At 37.5% G+C, this 24,381-nt stretch overlaps 1 protein-coding gene across 2 annotated transcripts in view; it reads right to left on the bottom strand.

Annotated features, from left to right (window-relative positions):
* The window catches only part of UGGT1 (UDP-glucose glycoprotein glucosyltransferase 1), a 44,978-nt gene that overhangs the window by 8,141 nt on the left and 12,456 nt on the right, over positions 1–24,381 (bottom strand). The window contains exons 13-33 of one of the 2 annotated variants that reach the window (XM_050902139.1): positions 21,752–21,843; positions 20,940–21,090; positions 20,550–20,669; positions 19,329–19,414; positions 18,751–18,886; positions 17,684–17,815; positions 15,802–15,966; positions 15,459–15,579; positions 14,562–14,660; positions 13,135–13,158; positions 12,510–12,604; positions 11,629–11,835; positions 10,837–10,968; positions 9,748–9,878; positions 7,233–7,328; positions 6,789–6,891; positions 6,226–6,305; positions 4,985–5,174; positions 2,786–2,944; positions 890–975; positions 466–550 (exon numbers count right to left, since the gene is read on the bottom strand). In XM_050902139.1, the coding sequence (XP_050758096.1) occupies positions 466–550; positions 890–975; positions 2,786–2,944; positions 4,985–5,174; positions 6,226–6,305; positions 6,789–6,891; positions 7,233–7,328; positions 9,748–9,878; positions 10,837–10,968; positions 11,629–11,835; positions 12,510–12,604; positions 13,135–13,158; positions 14,562–14,660; positions 15,459–15,579; positions 15,802–15,966; positions 17,684–17,815; positions 18,751–18,886; positions 19,329–19,414; positions 20,550–20,669; positions 20,940–21,090; positions 21,752–21,843 (2,490 nt within the window). The remainder of the gene's footprint in view (positions 1–465; positions 551–889; positions 976–2,785; positions 2,945–4,984; positions 5,175–6,225; positions 6,306–6,788; positions 6,892–7,232; positions 7,329–9,747; positions 9,879–10,836; positions 10,969–11,628; positions 11,836–12,509; positions 12,605–13,134; positions 13,159–14,561; positions 14,661–15,458; positions 15,580–15,801; positions 15,967–17,683; positions 17,816–18,750; positions 18,887–19,328; positions 19,415–20,549; positions 20,670–20,939; positions 21,091–21,751; positions 21,844–24,381) is intronic. The other variant, XM_050902141.1, reaches the window with a different exon arrangement.

The following is a 24,381-nucleotide window of genomic DNA, read 5'->3' as shown; positions in this document are numbered from 1 at the left end:
CTAATTTACCTTTTTTTTTTTTTAAAATGTATTCTCACCTACTCTGTATCAGATTGATAGAAAATGTATTGCCAGATGAGTAAAATTTATCTGTAACAGATAAAATACTGGCTCAATGGATACACTGAATGTTTATTACTAGACATACATGACATATATAGGACATACAAAACTGACTGTTTTTCTGAAGTCACAAGCACAACTGAGTCAGTAAAATGTGAGCATAATTGTTTCTCACGGGTGTACAAAAGGAACAGCAGTTACATGTCATTCTCTCCTGTGTCAAAAAAACCAAAACCAAGTCTACAGATAATTCTCTCTATTATTGATACTGTGATGTGAACTTTGTGCAAACTGCCTCAAATGTATGCTTGTAGGAAGGGATCATCAGGCCTTAATCAAAGTTTCTTCCCCACTATTGGCCAAACAGTCTTTTTTAAGAGCAACTCTAGTTTTTAAACTCACCTTCACTTTAATAATTTTGCTCTTGAAGTTGTTGAGAACAACAATAACTTCACTAGCTTCAGGTGGAGAGTCTGTGCCATCATGGCTGAAAATACAGTAAAATGCTGACCTTTACTACAAAGCAGAAATACGTTCTTTATTTCTTCTACTCATTTTTCTACATGGTATTAAGCCTTAGCACTGTAAACCAGGTTTGAGGCATGCAACAAAGTAACAAACACATGTATGTGAACATACACTTACTGGGTTTTTTAAATGAAGTCATTTATTTCATCTCACATAACTTACGTTCAGTATGAAATGTAATTTGCTGTTCAGTTCACTACACTTTGGCAAGGGAACTGTTCGATTCACATATTACAATGCCTACCTAGTTCAAAAGTTTCACAAGAAAAAGATTAAAATATTTCTTATACTGTCCTACCTGTAGATTCTGTAGATATCCTCAGATCTGCCCTTTCTCAGTCTTAGAGTCCATGCACCAGGATTGGCTTTTAACTGGAAGTAACCCTGTAAAGCAAAAAAGAGTATTTGTCAGTTTCCAGAAAATGCAAATGTAGAAAAACAAAAAGTTTAAGTCATGTATTTTGACCCACTGTTTTATATCTGAAAATAGTTATTTGTAAGCCAGCTGATTAACATAACCTTAAGGCCTTAAACCCCAGAGAACAGGAGAAAAACTCCAGAAGTTCCATTCAAAATCATTGTTTTTTCTATAAGAGACAGGAGCAGGAAAAGGTCTAGCCTTATTTGTTAGATGAGAGAAAGTCTTCAGGGTGTCCTGATGGGAACAGTGCAATCCCAAAGTTTTTGTCTGCATAAGCTTGCCTTCATGAAGGAGTGAGTGAATTTCAAAACACTAGTTGGTAACTACACAGCAGTGCACAAAAGGTCTGCCTACAAAACAAAATCTAAATGAACTGTGAAGCTCTACAGACTGGTATTTCATCTACAGCAGGAAATAGTAACATAATTTATATGTTACAAGATAGCTCTTCTACAGAACTTAAAAAAACTACAGTGTGAAAGTCAAATATTGTATACAAGTCTTGTTGAAGTTTCAGGTTTCAGATCTGCATATTTTTGTCTGTGATTTAGATTATTACACCTATAGAAGATATAAATATTTGTAGTGAAGCTTCAGTGTCCCATCCAGTTTTGGACTGTGATGCCAAATGCATGCAATTCCACATGTGAACCAGTCTGCTTTAAAAAAAAAAAAAAAAAAAAAGCAGCACAGGGCATGTTCCTGATCTCTTTATACCCCTTCACAGTATAGACACTGAGCTGAGGAAGAGGATTCCCAGAGACAGCATTGTATACTGTGGTACATACACTTTGGTTTAACTAATTAGAAAAAAAAGACACCTCCAAGGCATTAAGCTTTACTCCCTAACATACAGACACACACACAATGGGATCACACATAAAATAAGGGTCATCTTCCTTTCTACAATAAGAATTACATCATTATAGGATATACTTTGGCTAAGAAAAGGTGCAGAGAAATACAAAATGAGCGTAAGAATTTTCAAATAAATATTTAGCATCGGTGAACATTTTTTCCTTGCTTTTTCTTTAATACATTTAAAGATTCCAAAAAACCCACGAAAGGCAATTTACTCCAGATTTTCACTAACATTACATATCAAGAAAATACTCCGGTGGCTAACTTCCCTTGCTGTAATTTCAGTCCATTACCTCTCTCATTGCCCACTGTGGACACTGAAAACAGACTGATCCCTTATGCAGCTACCTTATAAAGGCAGCTGCAGGGAACAATCGTATGCTTGGATTTCCGTCACCCTTTCTCAACTAAATTAAGCAATTCCCATTCTTTCACACTTCTGTTATTTTCTAGAATGTCGACTATTCTTGCTGACTCTCTCCATTTGTTCCATAGATCTCTTGAAGAAATGGGTCCCAAAACTAGACAACTGTCCACCTGAGGCTTACAATACCAGAGCGGATGGTCTAAGGAGTGCCCTGTCTAGAAAAAACAGAACTGTCTGACCTTCCCTGGAAAGAGGTCGCTTAAGAATATTGGCATCATTTTAAAATATTCCAGAAAACCCTTCTCAGCAAGCTGAAGGGAAAGCAGTACATCTTGAAAAAGGTAAGAGACAAATAAGTACACTGCAAGGTTTTAGACATCAATGTTAGGAATGATGTGGTTCCGATATATCTGCAAGCAACTGTGGAGTGTAAGTAACACCACATATCCATAACCCACATACTAGAAGATACTCAATGGCTTATGCAAGTGATTGTGCTGACTGGAGGACCAGTTATTTGTTGCCAGTTTCAATCGAATGCTTACCAAATTGGCCATAACAATGGTATCAACGATGACAGGAGTGGTTGAAGTTCCCAGTGTAAATTGGAGTCCCCGAGGTGGCTGTCCAGTAGTAATATCATAGCAGTGTCCTTCCAGAAGCAGATACTCCAGTTCATATTCTGCAGCTACAACATTATCCACCTGTAAGGAGAAGATACTGCTGAATTCAGCACTAGCTCTAAAGTGCAAATTTTTAGTGATTCAGTTACTCTAAAATAGCCATAGTAATTAAATAACACTTGATTTTACCAGAGTAATTTTGTTAAATACCTAGAAAGCCTCAAAGAGCTGAGCTCCTTCGAGTGACAGACTTCACACACATATTGTTAAGAGTGTCCCTGACCAAAAAGATTTGCATCTCAACTGGCAAGATGCTAGGATAAGAAAAGGGAAGGACTGTAAAAAAAAAAAAAAAAAAAAAACCACCTATTTTACAATTATTATTATTTTTAACATTTATTGGAGAATGTAGTCAAGTAAGTGATCGGTCTGGCATCTCATAAAAAGTATATGATGGGCTCCAGAACTTTGAATCTAAATCTGTTTAAAGCTAGTCTCATCTAATATTTATCATCCAAAATAAACATTTTGTTTTGCTCTGCATGACCCTTACAGTGTGCTAGGGTACTGTCAGAAATACCAATTCCTTTTTTCTACACTGAACAAAAGTGCCGGGCGGGAAGGGCCAGGGGGGAAGGCAGGAAAAGAACCAAAAAAACCCCCACAAACCCCAAAAAACTTGGGTCTCTACCAGACTAAATTCAGATGTAGCCTGAGGACACTACATAACCAAAATATTAGTCTAATCTCACAAAGCATCTTCTCTCATTGCACATCCAAAATGACAGTTTAATTGCTACAGCATTACAGGTCAGGGTTGAGGCATATCAGTGGGGAAGCTTGTCCTGCCACTGCCCATGCCATACCCATTCTGCAGATAAATAGAGGACTTCAGCCTCCAGAGCTGTCAGTCTGGCATCTTTTGCATATGCTGGATTACACATATAAAATTACTGGCTTTAATACATATCTGCAGTTCTTCAAGGCCAACTAAATAATGGCTTATTTCAAGGGAAAAGACTATTTGACCGCCTCATTTAACGTTTGTTATTTAACATTGCACCCTAAAGTCCAAAATATTCTACTTTGCATCACACATGGATTTTCTAACTTTTAATAGATGTGGGTTTAGTGCCCATCATAATGTTAGTGTAGTGCACTTTGTAACCTCTTACTAGCCCACTGTTTCTAGATCTTCTGAAAACTATTAAAGTTAACTGCTAACAGCAAGAGGTTAATAATTAGCACTGAATTATCCATCCCATTAAAGATAAATGAGAATCATCAACTTGTACATACAGATATTCTTCTTCTGTTTTTAATGTCCTTTTTCTGCTAAACTCTAGCCCCTTGGATTTTTCTTTCCTCCTCATTTTATCTCTATGTATGTGGGGCAGCACTGCCCAGATCAATATTCTAATAGACTAATTCAAGGCCTGTTCTAACAGCAGTCAGCTCCTAAACCTACTGCAGTTGAGTGGATTTCTGCTGCACCAGTTTTACTGTTTTATTGATACTGCATATCGTTTTGTGGGCCACAGGAGTGTTTGCCAGTAACAAAAGCTGTGAAAATGAACAGGTAACTAAAACCAGCTTGGTGGCTTCTCAGAACAAGGGAAAGTAAGTAGAATTTACTTACTGGAACAGGACTCAAATCTTACTTCAAAATTTCTACAAAGAGGTTTAAAAAATAACAATCTTACTTTTAGTTGTGACATCAGCTGTAGGGAGCTCTAATCTGAAAGACTTTTTTAACTAATAAATCAAAAAAGTTATTTAATGACCAACAAAGAGTTTGTTTCTAGCTCAGGACACTGAAATGTTATATACACACACTCAAAGCATCTGTAGGATCTGCTTCAAGCCTACAATATTTTTCAACCTGTGGTTCAGGCATCCATGAGTAATTGAGAACAGCAATCTTACCGTCAGTGAGCTTAAGTTTACCTGCATCCCTCATAGAAAACGTTTAGGGGTCTGCAAACATAAAAGGTGTTAATATCCACAGTTCTACGCTTATTAGCAATTTCAAATTTTACATTTCTTTCCCGTTACAAAAATAAGCCCTGGAAAAACACCACCATTTACATGCAGTAATAGGAACACATTGATTTCTCTTACCTCCTCTAAGTAAATATTATCAAGGTCATATGGGGTTCTGACAGATTCCACCATCCAGCTCTCGGGAGTATTTAGGTTCAGAGTGAACAGTGGAGACTGGGGCATATCCAAAAACTTGGCAATTGGTCCTGGAGCAAAGTTATTATCTGCTGTGAAAGAAATCTCCGGCTCCAAAACATAGCGATAAAAGCTGAAATTTCAGAAGGAAAATGCTAGAACATATTTCTGCCAAACTGTGCAAATATTTCACTCTCATTGAACTTGCTGATGGCATCAGCTTTCCCAGACCTCCAATGTCTCCAAGGCTTCATCCAAAGCAACACAGGTTGTGTTGAGCTTAGGACAGGTCAGAATTTTCATCTCGAAGGACCAAACAGAATGTGCAAGACTCAACCATTAAGATTAGGAAGTTATTTAACTTTTTTTAATATATATACACAAAAATAAATTAAAAGCACCCAACTTGTAAACCAGCAGAATTACCTCATGCTATCCACAAATTCCCAGATTCTCTGTGGGAAATCATACTATTATATAAACGAGCTCAAAGCAGTTATTGAGACTTCCTATAGGACATTTGACCATGTTTCTGTGCTTGCACATTCCAACAGATTTTTCTTTCTCTCTCTCTTTTTAACCCTGTGTCCTGGTTTCGGCTGGGATAGAGTTAATTTTCTTCCTAGTAGCTGGTATAGTGTTATGTTTTGGATTTAGTAGGAAAATAATGTTGATAACACACTGATGTTTTCAGTTGTTGCTAAGTAGTGTTTACACTAAGTCAAGGATTTTTCAGCTTCTCATGCCCAGCCAGCAAGAAGGCTGGAGGGGCACAAGGAGCTGGGAGGGGACACAGCCAGGACAGCTGACCCAAACTGGCCAAAGGGATATTCCATACCATATGACATCATGCCCAGTATATAAACAGGGGGGAGTTGTCTGAGAGGGCTGGATCGCTGCTCAGGAACTAACTGGGCATCGATTGGCAAGTGGTGAGCAATTGCATTGTGCATCATTTGTTTTGTATAGTCTAATTCTTTTAGTATTATTATTGTCATATGATTATTATCATTATTTTCCCTTCCTTTCTGTCCTATTAAACTGCCTTTATCTCAAGCCACGAGTTTTACTTTTTTTCGGTTCTCTCCCCCATCCCACTGGGAGGGGGGAGTGAGCGAGCGGCTGCGTGGTGCTTAGTTGCCGGCTGGGGTTAAACCACGACACCCTGGCATGGTATTGCTTACCTTTTCAGTGGCATGTCAGAAAGTTTGGACTGGCAGTTCATAAACACTCTTAGGTTCATATTTATCAATTGGTTCAAAACCTAAAGGAATGAGAAAAAGACATCCCTTAAAATGCTAACTAGGAAAGCTGACCACTGTTTTTATAGACAGGACCTCAAGGAGGCATGTTACCTGCTCATTCTCAATCCTCCCTTCTCATTATTTGCTTTACCACACCCACCTTTTAATTGGTGGTTTTAAGAACAGTTACCTGCACCCTCACATTGCAGGCATTCTTTTTGGGATGCAGAGACTTTCTTCCTCAAGAAGAGAGTCACTGCAAACTAAACAGTTAAAATGGTGGAACTAAAAGCTATCTAGACAATATCTAAGCATGGTCTTGTTAGTGTGTAGTATAGTGTAATTAGTTTTTCCACTAATGAATGTATTGTGCAACTCAGATGCACTATTAGAAGGCCATTGGTCACCACCCAGTCAAGGAGGAAAACAAACATGCCAAAATTACGGAACTGAGACAACTTTTTGAAATGGCCATAAAATGCATTACAGCATTGCATACATACCAAAAGTAACGGAGCAAGTCTTTGAGCATCTCTGGTCACAGGATCAACAATAGCCACAACATCAAAGTATGTCTCCCCCTCTTTTGGTCTCAGTTTAACTGCACTAAACAGAAGAAAAAACAATTTTAAAGTATCAAACGTATGGATGAACATAGGAAAAACACTATCCATCTCATTCTGAAGTCAAATTACTTCCTAAATGCTATGCACCTTCTGAAACTAGATAGAGAAAAAAATACATATATACGTATACAAGTATAGAGATAGGTAGACAGATAAAATTAATTTCTGGAATCTCACTGTGCCCTGAAAAGTGTTGGGGACTTTCCTATGGCTACTTGGATTATTTATTTTTTTTCTTTAAGTTAAATGTAACGTAAAACAATTGGAACGTTAAAAGACAAGGAAAAGCATATTGCTCGGCAAATGCCAGCAATCCTATACCTGTATCGTTCTTCAAAAAAATGATACTCAATTCTTGCCTCTCCTTTCGGTTGAGCAGAAAGAAGAGCATCCACTTTCATTACCAAGTCACTTGCACTGAAAAGAAGAAAGGAAAAAAAAAAGTTTATGAATACTCAGAAAATGCATGTACTTATCACATTTCTGCCAGTTAGCCACAAAAGAGAAGACAGACTGAATTCAGATACACAAACTAACACTTTTACTACCTCTCTACACAAGCTCTGAAGAATTAAACATATTTAAGGGTTAATCCACCATTAATTTAAACAGGTTGCAGGCTTATTACTGAGGATACCAAAAGGTCTAACTCTGTAACAAATACAGAACAGCTGGTATTTTAGAGGTCAACCATGCTACAGGCACTGCATTCCTGAACTTCACCAACCTCTCTTAGACCTGTAAGCCATTCCGATCAAACCCTTGTTTCACAGCAGTCTTCCTGTTTTACACTGCAACTCTAAGAACTAGGAAGCAATCCTGTATGTGGAGAAACTTTTGAGAGAGAGGGGTCCTATCATTAAAAGAGAATTCTGGCAACTTCTTCCCTTTTATTATTCCCATAAATTTTCAGTCTAGGATTTTAAGAATATATTTAATCTTGAAACTGTAAAATCTCTTGAAAGTTCAATGAAAATTGATTTGTACATCATAGCTTTGCCAAGAAGCAATATGGTAACTTAAAGGTCTGTCAGCTTTTCCTGAATTAAGTAAGTCTCATAGATTTATAGTGACAGCTGTTTAAATTGTTCATACCAAAACCACAAGCCTGGTGAAGTCTGCGAAGTTCTACAGTGTTTTCCAATGCAGCAGATTTTTTCGAAAGCTTTCGAAAAACTTTGGCAGCATTCAAACCAAAAAACCACTGCTCTGTCCAAAACTAGCCTATGTTCAAACTATGCCCTTTTCCTCCACCCTATCACCCTTATTTCTCTTTTAATTCCCAACACAGCAATGGATGCAGAAGTGTTTGGAATGCTGTTAAAACCCGTCCTCCTAGGATTCAGAATCACACAAGATTTCTGCACAAAAGACCTCACGCTTAACCTACTTGACTAGCCTTTAACACTCCGGCAGCATCACGGAAAAATGTAATGCTAAATATGAGAGAAACTATTTTCTTAGCCATGAGCTCCAACACACAAATGCAGGCCTATGGACTTCAGTTCTTTTGAACCTGAAGATGACTTTCTTTCGATTAGCTCATCTCTATGCTTTTTGCAATAATTATCTAGAACTATGATTTTCATTTTCTTATCTCTACCTCTTTTGCTATTGTTTCTCTTTAAAAAGTTAAAAGCAGTGTACATGATTCCATAGTACTGACAGTGAAATATATTACTAAAATAATTTTTATATTGATAGGCCAAGCAGCACTTAACTGAACTGCAAAGAGATTCAGAAAGCGTAGTCCAGTGTCTCATTTTCTTCCCCCCTTTCTGCTTTTAAATCGATACCGTAGTAATTCTACATGAGTTATGAAACCCTGACATACTGGAGGTAAATGGTTTAAAACAGCGTGTCAGTTAAGATTTAGCTGGGGGAAAAACCTACAAGAAGTCTGAAGGCCTTAATATTAAAAGTTAGGCTTCTCTTCCATTTAGAGGAGCAGAAAGGTAATGCGGTGCAGAAAGCATTTTCAAGAATAAATGTGATAATGATGTGCAGCAATTTATACAACTTCGTAACACATCCCGCAGCAGCAAACAACTCTTCTCTGCACACAGACATCTTCTGTTAGTAAAGCTGTCACCAGTCAGTCAACTAAACCTTGAATGAAACTTCATCTAGCTGAACACAGCAATGAATTTAGCCAGCCCCTGTAGAATGCATCACCATCCTCATTCATTATTTTTTCAGTCCACCTGTATCCCTCCCTACCCCTGATCCAAGAAACCACTTTCCTGAACTCCTCAGATAACGCAGCAGGCTGTTGTCGCCCATGCTGCTGTGACCCAAGGGCTATCTCAGTGAGTGCCAATACATTTACTGTTTCACGTTCGCTTGAACGGTTCTACAGTAAATTCCCACAGGCTTGGGCACTCCCCCGGTTTCTTGCTGCTTGTCAGTGAGGCTCCAGCCAACACAACTCCTCCAACTTCTGTTACGAGGTAGCAGACCAGCCATGGCAGGTTGCTACTAGATATAGATAACGAATCAAGAACGAAGAACTCTGAGCACACTACCATAGTAGGGGTTTGTCAGTACTCTCGGAACTGCCTCCTGAATCTGGGGGATACAGTTACAGCTCCATACCTCCAGGAGATTGTGAACTACAAAAAAGTCACTAAAGCACTTTAAATCCAATAAAGATAATTTACATCTTTTTCCTTTCTCACTTGCCCCTCTGTACAGCTGAGCCTTCACCATATGAACACATGTGTTTTTGTTTATAGCACCTATCCAGAGTGTACTTGATAAAGCTTTCTCCAGGCTGCAGAAAGTCACATTATCAGCGTACCACCACTTTTTTGTAAGCCTTTTCAGGTTTACTTACAGATCTTCTTCGAATCCCAGCTGCTGAATCTGAGATTTGATTTTCTGTCCTGATGTCTTTAGTATGATATTCTCAAGGAGATGAAAATCATCCTGATTGAACATCTCACCATCCTCTAATGGGCCAATAATCTACAAAAAAGGCAGGATCAGCAGTATTAGGTAAAAGCTACACTGAAAGAAAATTCAAAGACATATTAAATAAATACTCCAGCCCAGTCTCGGTGGGTATCAACTGTTTAGGCTGGTAATGTCAGTGGCAGCAGAGTTTAACAGATAAATCTAGCCATTTAGAGCCAAAAGTCCCAGACTAAGGCGTAAAATGCACGCTTAACATTTTCACTGAGTGCTTGGTTTGCAAAAGTCAGGCATGTTAAATTATACATGCAATACTATATCTTGAAGGGGCAATAGAACACCAGGCCAATTCCAGTAGTCCAGCAAGACTCCAGCAAATCTCCCTGCTCTAGCCTTCAGAAGCCTAAAAGCTACCTAGACAATTCTTGCTGTTTTGCTAATGACAGAAATAGAATACCACAACTCATCACTTGAAATTTTTAACCCATTAAAGTATGCAGTAACCACTGGAACTTGCAGGTTTTTTTCCTAACTGGGAAGCAGATGACAAAAGAAAGCTTAATGCTGTACACAGTTGCGTTTCATTATTTGCAGTGAAATACTATTGTAACATCATTTGCCTAATCTAAGTGGCTATCGTAAAAAGAGCTGGTGGAAGAGACCAGGGCACCTTGGTCAGGGCCCGATAGGGCAGCATTCTGCCCAACGAACTGAAGCGGCACAATCTTTCAAATTTATCATCCCTTTCCACCCCTGGACTCAATTCACTGCCAAAACGAAAGCAACTCTGTTATTGAGAGATCTGAATTTGTACAAAACACCAACAACTAACTGCACACAGTACAAAGAAAAGGTCATGCAGGTCTGAATAAATCAAACTGGAAGCAGTCCTAAAGACTGCTGAGACCTAAGGAAGGCTGGGACTGTGTCTGATCCCTAGACTCCACTGCTCAAGGTCTGCTTCTTTCCCACATGTGGAATATCTCTTTTACTGTCTGCTGATTGATCTCACCCTTCCATTGCTGATGACAGCCCTCTGCCCCTTCTTCAGCTTTAGAACATCTCTGCAATATATAGCATGGGACAGAATAAAATCCACCTTGGGAGATTCAAAGGCTTCACTGAAAATATTGATATCCATACCCTGAAAGAAAAGAATACTTGACATTGAAATGGGAAGAAAAGTACACCTCTGCACACTTTTTTAAAATGCACCTTTTTTGTTTGCATTCAAGAACATCTTTGTATCTTGCTAAACTTATCCCCAGGCCCCTTCTTCTTTGTGGTCTTAAACCTAGTTCTTGCCTGTCACCTTCAAACATTATCCCAACTTCTGATGTGAAGGGCCACAAGCCCTAGTAATTGTTGCTACTTAGACCAGTTGTTCCATTCTTCTGTTCTTAAGTGATTTCTTGCCTAACATTTTTAAACCTACTTTGAGAAATGTAATTTTTTTTCTCAGCTTTTTAAAAAGATGATAGTTCTTTCTTAAAGCCTGAAGAAATAACTGACTCACTTAAATAGATCCCTGAATCTGCATTCCTTTTGACTTCTCAGTTACGTAGCTTTGATGCATGTGAGGATTTACTTTATTTTGAGATGGACTGTTATATTTAGGTAAGTTTACCTTTCAGAGGAAAAAAAAAAAAAACAAAACCCAGCAAAACCAACAGTGTTACTCTCCATTGTTACTGCATCTTTTGCATATGAACATACTACACTAAAAAATTCATAAGAAGAACAAGCGAAGTACCCTATCTTTGTAAACACCAACAAACATGCTTATGCCAACAAACATGCTTACCCCAACAGCAAATTCTAAGATGTCGGCTCCTGCCTCTAGTGCCTTTGCAATTTCTTCTTTTGCCATTTTGGTGATGAAGTTCTTGGCATTATTTGACGTTTGTGTCTGTAGAGCTGCCCATATGGCTTTAGCGACAAGTGTATTCTGGCTATTTGGATCTTCACTAGGATTATTAATCATGCTAATTCGAACATTATTGCTGGATTTCTGTGTTTAACAAAACATGCATTAGGAAAGTTTTAGGTTTCAGGTGTGTTTTAAATGAGAAGAATAAGTCTATTATAATAAACACTATAAGAAAACCTTTATATTTCTTAACCAGAAAATCAGATTCCAAATTAGGTAAATAACAGCACAAGGTTAAAAGGATGAATGAACTAATTTAACATCAAGAATTTAGTTTATGTAGAGGCACCACTATGACAGGAATCTTCTAGATAATACTGTGCTACATAAGAGATACAGGACCAGGGCCACCACTCAGTGGTCTAGCAAAACAGTGATTTAGAAGCAAGCTATCTACTTTTATGATTCGGTTATCTTCCTGGAACAAATGAGACAGAGCAGAGAGCCATGCTCATGTTCATCTCCAAACCAAAACACAGACATCTTCAGTTTAGAACCACGGGCTTAAAAGAACACCTTTTCTTTATTGTATTAGCATAGTGCTGAGAGGGGATTCTGTCCTAGTACAAGAAAGTCAGCGATGTTCCAGCTGACAATCAGACTACAAATGAGATGAGGCTGGAAATTAGAGACCCTGCAGGGAGAACCAATCTCCCCAGGTCACACAACAGAAAGAAGCACAACCTGTGTTTTTCAAGCCTCTACCTACCGCTGTATTAGCACTGCTAACCCGTTCAAATGAAAACATTACCTACCTGATGTTTAATTGCATCATACAACAATTGCCTCCCTGAAGGTTTATCAAAATCACCAACAATCCAAAAAGTAACTGGTCTAACAAAGGAATCATCTGCAATTAAAAAAAAAGAGTGGGAGAAATTTGAGGGTGAAGGGAAGGAAAGCTTCAGTTTTCCCTCATTTGGAGAAAAATATGATGCACATGCAAAGATTTTTAAAAAAGTAAAATTATATAGGAAAGCTGTAGATGAAGCTAAGCTATGAAGTCTGGCAAGACAAGAATAACAGTATTGGTATTATATTAGGTTTCATTTACGTCATTTGGAAAATCCACATGGGACAGCATGCATCACTGTTTCTAAGCTGGATTTTTTTAAAAATTTTTTTTGTTTGTTTGCTACCTTTAGAAATTATAAGGGAACCTATAAATAACTTACAGATTCCAACTAGGGTACAGACATACCGCTTCTTCATACTGAAGCTGTTAGTTCACAAAATCAGTTTTGTATAGAGAAAAAAGTGCTGAAGCAAACATGCATTTAAACAGCTTTCTTCATTTCCTGCTGGTTCTAAAGCAAATGTTTTAAAGGAACCAGAAAATTCCCAGGATAACAACATATGAAATGCTAAAGCATGAGTTACCATAGATCTCCTTGGAAGACATTCCTGGTCAAAAAGCAGAAAGGAAAGGGGGAAAGGAGAGACATTAATAATTTGATAGTAATCCCAATGTGTATCAAGAAGCTGCAGCACTGTACTGGGCATAACTGAATCACTAAAGTTCAAGTCCAACAAGCAACAAGTTTGTGCTTATTTTATTAGAATAAGCCTTGACTTTTTCTTCCCCTCAAACAGATTGATGCTTTATTTTCATGCTACAGCACTAATTATACTACATATTACCAGTTTCATACCGTACCATGAAGGCATCATTCTGAAGACCATTTGCAAAAACTGCCATGCCATTACGACTTGGATGTTAAGCGCTTCTGTTATCTTCCCTCTTTAAAAACTAGCATGACAGTGCTATTTTAGTACTGTTGCTGAGCCAGCAGTATGTATAACTTTCCTATTATTTTAGAAAATAAATGTGCTACAGCATTACTGTCATCAGATACCAGTTATTAAATATCTTATGTGACAGAAGAGGCAGTGACCCAAAACTGTCAAGCGGTGGGATTGCAAATTAATGCACACTTTCAAATGAGCATGCAGAGGTGTAGGTTTAATTAATACTCTACAAAGAGAAAACAAGAAACTTGTTCAGATCTAAGTGACTGAGCATGAACCAAGGGCAAATACGAAACAGAAGGAGCCATGGGACCATTTAAGGCAGTGCATGCAGGTGGCAGTGGCTGGAGATAGTACTGGGGAAACTTGTGAGAGTCTAGTAAAGACGACAGACAGGAACAAGAGGAATTGGTTCAAATGACAGCAGCTTATTTATGATACCTGACTGAAATGGATATAGGAAAGGCCTGATTAAGCTCTGTATTGTGTCTGTGCATGCACTTCTTACATTGAGAAGTGCAGCTGAGTTTTAACGCTAACGGGAGACTTTATGTACAACTGTAATAAAACAATACTACCATTGAAAAAGCAGTACATGCACTGGAGCGATAAAAACAGCACAGACCACGTTAGGTGTTGTCTTATATAACGGGCAATAACAATTTTCTTCTGAATCCATCTAACTTTTCGTAATTTTGAATTGTGAGACAGAGCGCTAGAACCCCTTTTGTATTTTTCTAGTCGGTATCACTGTAGGATCAGAGCTTACACTGCTGCATTTCTGGTGGTCATTTGCAATATAGCAAGAGCAGGTCGGGTGGGACTTCATTATTCATTGAAGGCTGGGCTGGGTTTAAAGAGGAACGTTCTTGTTCCATGTAGATGTCATGCCTTATTTTAAAAAAAAAAAAAAAAAAAAAAATCTTTCTTTTTAACACTTAGATTGCGCCATTACCCACAGGCCTGAACAAGGCTTAGTGCGTGTGTTGAGTACTGTATATATGCTTGGAAACACACATAAGATTAGATTTGGGTTCATAATCCACTGCAGATGTTACCTTTCTTTGTTAAGTACGTCATGCTGTTTGCGACAGCAGCTGTCTTGTCTTTGGAATCTAACGTGGTAAATCGAGCAAAGTCATCCACGTAAAAGTTATCTAAGAAGGAGAAAAAGTATTAGATGCCAAAGCAACTATTCCATGTAAAATGAAAGAAAAATCACTACTATTACCAGAACATTAAGAACACATCCTGTTTTGTTCCTCGTGATACTGCTTTTTATGTCTCATTTCCACTATTAATATATAAGCTGAGGAATATATTTTTGTTGTCTCAAGTTATGTTTTTGTCTCATAAGTTACATTAATAACTACATTGCATATTTGATATGCAGCAGTCAGTTGAAAGAACTGTTCAAGTCTCACTTGGTTGAAGTTAATTTTTGTAAATAATATACATTTAAAAATCCAGTTTTCAAAAAAATTACTATTTTTCAAGCAACTCAAAAAAGGTAGTTGTACAAGTGTTTTTGCAATACTGTCATTATACTGCAGAGTCACTGCATTGGGTGTTAATACATTTAGCCATGAAAAGTTCTGCTAAATCTTAAGTAATTCCAGAGATGACTGTCAGTCTCTGCTCAAAAGAAGGTTGGAAATTAAGAAACAAGCTGTTGCTTTATACATTATATGACTGTTCCTGGCTTTTGCTAGCATTGCTAATTTCTCAACTTCATGAGTCATATTCCCCTGAAAGTTTGTATAAAATCAAAACAAATCCCTGTTTCGAAAAATCTGTAGACATTGATGTTGCTATTGTACATAACATCTCCCCCAGCACCAGGGCTAGAACATCACTTGGGGTGCTGTTAATACTTTGCCACGAGAGCTTCTGTTGGGACAGCAAGTCTTTGACTCAGATACTTCAGGTTTAATGCAATTAAAAGCATCCCTTACTCATTCCTGTCAGATCTAGGTACTCTCTGTCAGACATTAAGATTCTTGAGTTAATTCTTGGAACAACATTAGGCTGGTTCATGATATACTCAACCACATCTTGGTCATTAGATAATTCACCCTGAAGGAGAGAAGAAAGAAGCAATATTCGTTATTTCACATGTATATTTGCCTTAGATAACTTAAAAAAGAAAACAAACAACAAAAAAACAACAACAACAAAAAACCAAACCAAGAAATGATACAAGTTAAGTTGTCTTGTGTATTATACATTCAGGAACTTTTGAATCAGTTTTTCCAAAGCTTGCTTCTCTCTAAAGTCACAGCTGAACTCAGCACCTACCAGGTACACTGCTCGCTGGAAGATGCTTGTGGTTTCCAGGATTTTGTGCATTGTCACGGTTTCTAGGTCATCAGGATCCAGCTGATCTTTTTGAAAAGGCATTCCATTGAACAGCACAACAGGGAGAGGACCTACACCCGTTTGCTCATAGTAACCTCTCGCTGCCTAAATACAGGGAAAGAATTAGCTTTACGACGTCAGCCCATTACCATGAGGGTTCATAACATTTCCATGTAATATCCACACCAGTCTATTCTAAACACACTAAGATGTCCTTCCAGCTTTTACATGATACAGAGAATACTAATTTTTATGCAGTGCATAAGACACTTTCTGTATCTTACATGCACAAGACGTCCTTGTCTTTCAGAGTTTCAAAGCAAAAAAAGTTACTTCATAATACACAAGTGCAAAATATTCCATTAAGTTCATACTGTAAATAAATTAATTCCAATGAGCACTTTCTGGTGATAGCAAAAAATGCACAACACGAAATCTGACTTTGCATATGGAAGCAAATGCAATGCAAGCAGTGATAGGTGTAACATAAGACAGGGTAGAGGTTTTTTCTTTCTGTTTTTCAAGATCATGGTTCTTAAACTTGTGAAAAAACTTGGGCAGGGGGTTATTATGTCAAGACAAATTCCCCATTTCATATAACCACTGCAAAATGCACCATCATTATCGATACTCTGTTACAGACAGAAGTTAATCAGGTTCTACTGTTTAGAGGTTCTTGTTGAGGGCTTTCAAGACCTTTTAAGGACACAATTATCACAAAGCTCAGATCACATGAAAGAGTGCTCAGTGTTGTTTTAACTTGTGTCCTTTATATGGAGATAAGCTCTTTCTAAAGGCTTCCTTCCTGGTTGTGCTGATGAGTGGTGTCATGTACACCAGTTGCAGCAAGGCCTCCAGAATGGCCTCTCAAGTCTTCTGGAGGAGAGCACTTTGCATGTGTTAGGAGTTGCTGGGGAGGGTGTTGCTTTTGTTTTGTTTGGTTTGATTTGGTATCTAGTATGTAAACTGAAAAGGCTCTCCTGTCATACAGAAATGTCTGTCTTATGGGTTTTGATTTCCTCAAAATGCTTTTCCCTTCACTTTCCTACATCAGAAGATGGAAAGCATGTGTGCATACGAGCCTATTGATGTAGGCCTGACCGCATTCCTTGCATTTACAGATGTAGGCAGTATCATGTGTTACAGAGCTATTGTAGACAGTATTTTCATTCTTTCTTTTAGAATATTCAACAAAAATATAAACATCCCTCTATAGAACCTCAAATAAAATCTGCTTCGTCTCACATAAGTGATCCAATATGGATTTGCCCTCCCAATTTTCTCCATACAGAAAAGTATCAACCCTAAAAATAACTTTAAGAAATTATTTGAGGAAGATTGTTGAATGCCTTGCTGTAGGAAAGGCATTTTGAATTCATCATCATTACTTTATCTCACACAGTATTCAAATACCGATAAAGAAAACCCACACCAATCCCTCCCAAACATTAAGCCCCTTGGTTTTCTTATGAACCATTTCATCACCTTGATCTTTTTTCAAGCAATTTTAAACTCTACTGAAGTCTGCATACCAGAATGAAAGCATGACTAATGAGTCACAAGAAGGTTATCTTGGTTCTGGTACTATACATATAGATTTTAAAATATATATTACAATATATTATATATATTATGTATATTATATAAAGCTTTGTGCTGAACATAAATACTTATTGAAGTGTTACTAAAAGTCACCCAGTGTGATAACAAAATAGCTACCTGGTTAGTAAGAGAATTGGATCAAGAAATTGTACATAACTGTATTTTCAAAACGGTGTTGAAGCAAAAAAAGTGAAAAAAGCTCTATTTCCTGAATTCTTACCTTTCTGTTTTGATCATAGGCAGAATCAATTCCCAGAATGCTGTTGACTTCCACATAAGGATACTGTTTCTCAAGAACACTAACCACGTGCTCCACTTTCAGCTGATCTCCTGTTTTTACTTTGTTATATATCTGAAAGGGGGATACAAGTTTACAGCTGCAACTGTAAAGCTTCTGTCCTTATCAAAGGTAAGTCGACCTGTCACCTGTATTCCAGTAATTATAATAAGGCATTAACAGCCAGATTGCAAAACGTACATTCATATTTATTAGTTGCAATAACAGCTCCTAAGCACTTGCAGCTCTTACAATTATCTTGCTTTACCATGTAATCATTCCAGTGAGATTGGAAGGAGGTAAATATCATGGATTTCTTTAAATAGTAACTTGCATCTTTAATTAGAAAAGGTATTTCAGGGAGAAAAGTAGTGCTTAGTGGAAAAAAGGCTCAAGTAAAGCATATCCAAATAGCTACCCTTCACTTCAGAACTCAAGACATGCTTATAAACAATACAACAGACCTCACATGTAAAGTAGGTAACTGTTTCCTTCTTGAAGGCACAAGATTTTACTGCGACTTAGAAATACATACCCAAAAAAAAGAGAATAAGAGTCATTGTCTTCAAGTCACCAGCGGTTTAATGTTACAGTATGCCCCAGCTTGTTGATTTATACTACAGTGTCTAACCACAAGTGAAAACACATTTACTAGTACCTATATTATCCTTTGATGTGGCAAAAGTATGCAGCAGGAACTGTTCAAAACAAATTGTAATATTGAAGGGATACAGCAGTTGAGAACTCGTTGGCAGAATGAGCAAAGAGGCAGGATCAGAAAAACGTGCAAAAGTGTTGTCACATTTAAATCTAGTCTCACTTGTTAAAGTTAGGTCAGAAGCACTTTACAAAGAATCATGTATTGTGTGGTACTAGTATTCGGAGATACTCTGAATACTAACCGAGTCAAAGAAAAATTTCTTCCATTATCTACATATTAGCACATTAACATAATCTTACGTACATGGAAGATATTAAAACACAAATTTCCCTTTTAAATGAATACTTACAGACATGACAGTCTGGAAAGCATAATTATTGTCCATTTCTTGTGCCACATAATTGTATGCCCTAAGGAGGGCAACACCAGGATCCTGAAGTCCGTCAACATCCTCCGAGTCATTAACCACAAAGACTAGTCCTATCCTGCAATCAAACAAATCCCCAGATCATGAATCTATTGTACTAATAAATAATCAACTCTTCATACAACTGTCAGCTATGATCATCATCTTAGACAAAGGCTTTTTCTGGAATAGACTGATAAGATTTTGAGCAGAGCGGCCAGGAATCAAACTTAGGACATATAATCTCTAATGGTGAGTCCATCAGAATCTTGCTTTTCATCTCTCTTTCACCCAGAGTACTTGCTTTTAAGTTTCTTTTGGACTGTTAAAGAAACTGAACTCTGTTTTGCTAGTTGCAAAGGTACATTCAAGGAACAGTATTTAGTAAATGCCCTTCCCAACCACCAATACAAGATATGTAACATTTCTACAGTGTCCTAGCAATGAGAATTTTACAATTGCAAAAGTCACAAAAATAAAATTGATGTAAAAAAAAATTCCTGTTAAAACACAGCAATTACCTCAGTGGGATGTGGTTACTGAAGAACATCTCTGCCACATTCAGTAATTCTGCTGTGGTCTCGTGAGTAGGATCTACTATCAGGACCTGCATACAAATTGCAAGTGAAAAGTTTCTGTTCCCTTAAGAAGTCAAGATACGGGTTTTTGATTAGGGATAGCTTCATTCATGTCTCAGTGCAGAATTATCAGTCCTATTTTATACACTGCCAGGAAGATGAGGCCCACTAAATAATAGTTTCTTCTAAAGTTTTTAAGTCCATTATCTAAAATACCCAGTCTAAACTACTCCTTTAACCAGAACACACCAGACTCCTTATGTACTTTATGTCTTTACCTCAGTATACCCTAGCATCTAGGCTTCTGCCTCTCTGTGTACACACATCCACCCATTAAGATGTGCATGGGAGAGGGGCATTTGTCAGAATTAAGGGACACAGCATTGCTCTGCTCAACCCCCTGGAAAGCCGATGCTGCTAAGACATTCTCAAAGCAAGCCCAAACCCAGACAGAACTGGGCCATTCAGAATGAATTTAGGGCCCTTTATTCATGCCAAGTGTTGTCTTCTCATTTAATAATTTCAATGTTAAAAGTACTGAACTCCAGAGAAAAGATAACACAGTAATGCTCCCACAGCGTGAGGTGCTTCAAGTCCCTGTTTGCCACTAATCAGTCTCGTCCTTTTTTCCATAGGGCCACTCTGCCACATGACAAGAATTACAGTACAGAATTTACAAACTCCTTATTAGATCTAACTTGAAGTAGTTTACCTAGAGACTAAAAGGACACCTAGGATTAAGCTGACGGTTGTTGATCATCTTTTGAAGTCTTGGTGCAAGAATGCTTTCTAACTGAAACAACTGAAGTTGGTCTGAACCCTGTTAAGAAGATACTAATTAACTAATTTGAGGGATTTCATTAACCAACTTCAGGTATTATCACAAAGTTGAAATGCACCAAATTCTCACTCATCAGGTGATAGTTTTTTCCGTTGATGAAGCAATTTTTGGCATCTAATAGATGCCAGAGAATCATGCTCAGTAATCTTTGAATCTCAGCCATAACCTACTAGTACAAGTAGAACAAAACCTTTTAGAAAAGCATCCTATCTCAAGATATTTAAGTGACATCCAGCATATATGTAGGTACGTTGCAAAAGCTAATGTCCCTGCTGTTGAAAAAACAAAACGCATATTTCATTTCTAGTCAGATTACTACTTACAAAATTATGGAAGTTTTTTCTAATTTGTCTGATCACGCCTGGAAACGTGGGACGGAGCAGTTCTTGCACGTTGGAAGGCCAGGAATTATACCGGCTGTCAACTTCAAGATTGTTGATCCACTAAGAAAAAATAAAGGCATTTAAATGATTGACAGTCCTTCTGCTTGAGTCTGAGCCTGTAAAATATTTTAAAATCAGACACTACACTGAGAACTGTATGAATAAAAAGCTTTTTAAAAAGAGCTAATTATATTTATAACCTTACTTTCCTTTTTTTCTTCACTGCAGTTTCAGAGCTGATTGTGAGATAAGAACAGAAGTTCCCTTGACAGCTTAAGAATGCACTGCCCAACGGCAAATAAGATAGTTCTTACATAAAACCATACGCACTGAAATAGCAGGGCTTCTGATGTCCACAGCATAGTCGGAATCTGATGGCTGGATGTTCAACTTCAGAACATTGTGCAAGGAAAGACCCTCGATTCCTAAGCTGTGCAGGCCTTCCATAACGCGGGCTTCATTGCGTAGCACATCAATCAAGCTGGAAGGAAAAGAAAAAATGTTGCTGAATTTTAAAGACACAGCAAATAACCTGCTCTTATCCTAAGGGTTAACAGATGAAAGGTATAAACAGGTATGCCATGTCTGTGCATTACTTCTTATTTATCACCTATTTCTAACTGTCCTAAGAAACTTGAGATAACTTAAACCTATTCAATTATATTGTATTTCTAGGAAAAACTAGATTAAATCAAGATAACTAAAGCATGATAGACATATGTAATTTCAGTTCCACGTTACTGAAACAAATCTTGACAAAGATATACGTGGTTTTCAGATGAAAAATTTACAGTGGTTTATCCTTTGAGAATCAGTCTACTATCTTCAGAATAAAACCTGTATGTTGACAGTCTTGGAGACCAAAATCTTGCTAGTCACAGCACAGATCAAAAGAACAGTACAAAGGTGACTTCCCATTCCAATCTTCAAGGGTATTCCACTTTTCACATAAGCTTTTTTGTTAGAAATGCACTTGCGTAAGAGAAGGAACCATGATTTGCTTTTTCCAGTACTTAATTAAACCTAGTCTAGATACTGTGAAGAAGGTTCAAAACTGTCTAAATGACTTTATCATCCATGCACAAGCAGGATGCAAGCTCCTAAACAGGGTACAATTATTCTGAAAAATAAAACATTCCTACCTAAATATGTCCTGAGTGTCTAAATCAATAAGTAGTCCATTGATGAACAGGGCAGAATCTCCCGGTTGCAATCCTAATGTTCCTTTGAAATACTGAAAGAAAGTAGAAGGCCATTAGAAGAATGCTCTGCACAGAAAAAAATTACTAGAGAATTTAATGTGTCAGATTGTAGATTCTCTCTCTCCCTTACTGCATTACAAATTGCATTACATTACTTCTCAACTACAGTCTTTCCTGACTTTGTGCACACATTCATACCAAAGGAAAAAACAACTGAAGCTATTTAGTGCATAGATACATACATCAGACTTCTATTTGTTTCCTTCTACATGATTCAGTAGTGCATTGGAAAGTCCCTGATTAGACTTTTTAAATATACTCAGATTAAATAATTAAAAATGCTTGAGAGAAATAATTTGATTTTTTTTTAGCTGATAGCCCACAAAGCAGATGGACAGATAGCATCCAGTTACCTGTCTTAGCTCTTTAACACACAGTTTTGGGCAGAACAGACTGAAACTGCTGGATATTGCGTGGCACTCACTAGCGGAACTAACTACCATGTTTAAGGTACCAGTTAAGTCCTGACCTAGTGGATATGTCATCAATGAAAAGTAGATGAGCTGCCACTGTAGTCTGATCTCCCCAAAATCAGGCAGCACACAAATGGAAAAAGTCTTAAAAATATTTTGGAATTTCTTCCAAGTACTTCTACGCAGTAGCCCATTTGAACGGATACTTCCCCCTGAATTGAGGCACCATCATAGAGAAGAATTTTGAATCAGGAGAGGTGAATAAAACAGTCCTCCTGAAGCAAATTTCCCAACTCTAGCATGAAAAATTCTGTTTAAAAACTGAAAAAGGACATTGCTTTCTTCCAATACCTCTTGTTTTGCAGTACCAGTTACAAAATTCTATTAAGAGGCATGATGAACACTGAAGGAGAAACATAGTATTTGGACATTTAAAAACACTATTATCATGAAGAATGTGAGCAGAGCAAACAGAGGAATAGCAAAGTACCATGTGAAGTACCAAGAACAGGAAAGCAGCATCTCATCAGGAAAAATTTATATATTTTATTAAATAAAAAAGCTCCCAGAGAAAAGCTGAGTACATGCAATGTTAAATTGTACCTTTTTGTGGATAATTACATAGTAAACTATAACTTACTAATAGCAGTGAACTTCACTATCAAATAATATCCACACAAACTGAGTCATGCAAAGAATAGCTTTAAAGACACGGTTAGATCTAGCCCGATGTGGATCTAGTAGCCTAGACATACTTTGAATAAAAATGAATCCACAAAATCATGGGTTTACCTGTGGACCAGTCTGATCTAACACGTAACAGAAAAGCCACCAGGTAGCTTTAGCTTGCACTTACATTCTATACTTTGTCCCTTCCAGAACCACACCGGACGACAGTGTCAAACAGCATCCCTTCTTTTCTGATTTTATCGCTATTGAACAACAAGGGATTTCTCTTTCAGAACAGGAATCTCAGGGGACTTGTAAGTAGATGTCAGGTAACTTTGCATTTACTGCTAGACTAGCCAAACATCATTGATTAGATTTTAAACACATACCTACGTGTGTACTTAACGTACTTTGGTTTTTTCCTGTTAATACCAAATGAGACCGAAATGTATGAATAGATCAGCGTAGATCATGTAGCAAAAGCTAGTTTTTGGCTTTGTTTTTACTACCATCTTAAACTTTTATTTTGCACTCTATCCAGACTGCCCTACCAGGTGTATTTTAATTGTGCAGAATTCTTTACCAAAGCCTGTACAAAATTCCCAAGTGGCTATTGTTTTTTTCAGTGCTTTGCTAATCCCAAGTACACAACAGAGCTGTTAAAACATTTTTCTGCAAACACGAGAGCCTACTCAATGACCTCCAGAGGTCCCTCATAACCTGGGGGTTTTTTATGATTCTGTTTCAAAGCACATGTAGCTTTGAACAGCACTTGGATAGCTGTTAAATTTTATTCCTTCACTAGTTTCAGTCTCAAAGCACCAACATTAGAACCATTTCCTCCACATAGTATGAATCATTCTAAGCCATGGCAGAAGATTTCGAGTTTATTCTGTGACTTCCTTGTAAGCACCGACGAATTCAGATATCTAAGCACCATCTCAAATTGGATAATGAGAACTAGATTTCTTCTGCATCCTTAAAACTGTAAGAAGATGCTTAATATATTTGCTTTTCAAGCAATAGCTTTCTAACAAGGTACATTCCATCCAGCTCAGACATCTTAAAATAATCTAAAAATATAACTACATTTTGACTCTAATAACTTCCACTAAAAAGCACTCATGCTTTGAATATCTCGTTACTTTTGAGAAGTTCAGAATGCAATCAAAACCTAAAATCAGTAACTTGAAGTCAGCCTCTTTTTAACTCTTACCCAGGAGGAGTAGTGCTATGACATTCAGACTTTACACATCTGCTATACCACTCAAATAAGAACTAGGTCAGAGACTGAAAGGCGGCCACCAGGCAGGCATAGTCCTACAAGAAACATACTAACCATCTCTATACAACTTTAGCTGGCAAGTCATCACTACAAATGTGTAACTCAGAAACTAAGTAAAGACTGATGTGATGTAGACATCAAAA

The sequence above is a fragment of the Gymnogyps californianus genome, chromosome 10 (genome assembly GCF_018139145.2).
Source record: "Gymnogyps californianus isolate 813 chromosome 10, ASM1813914v2, whole genome shotgun sequence".
In the NCBI taxonomy this organism is placed as follows: Eukaryota; Metazoa; Chordata; class Aves; order Accipitriformes; family Cathartidae; genus Gymnogyps; species Gymnogyps californianus.
This window is presented reverse-complemented; position numbering and strand designations above follow the sequence as displayed.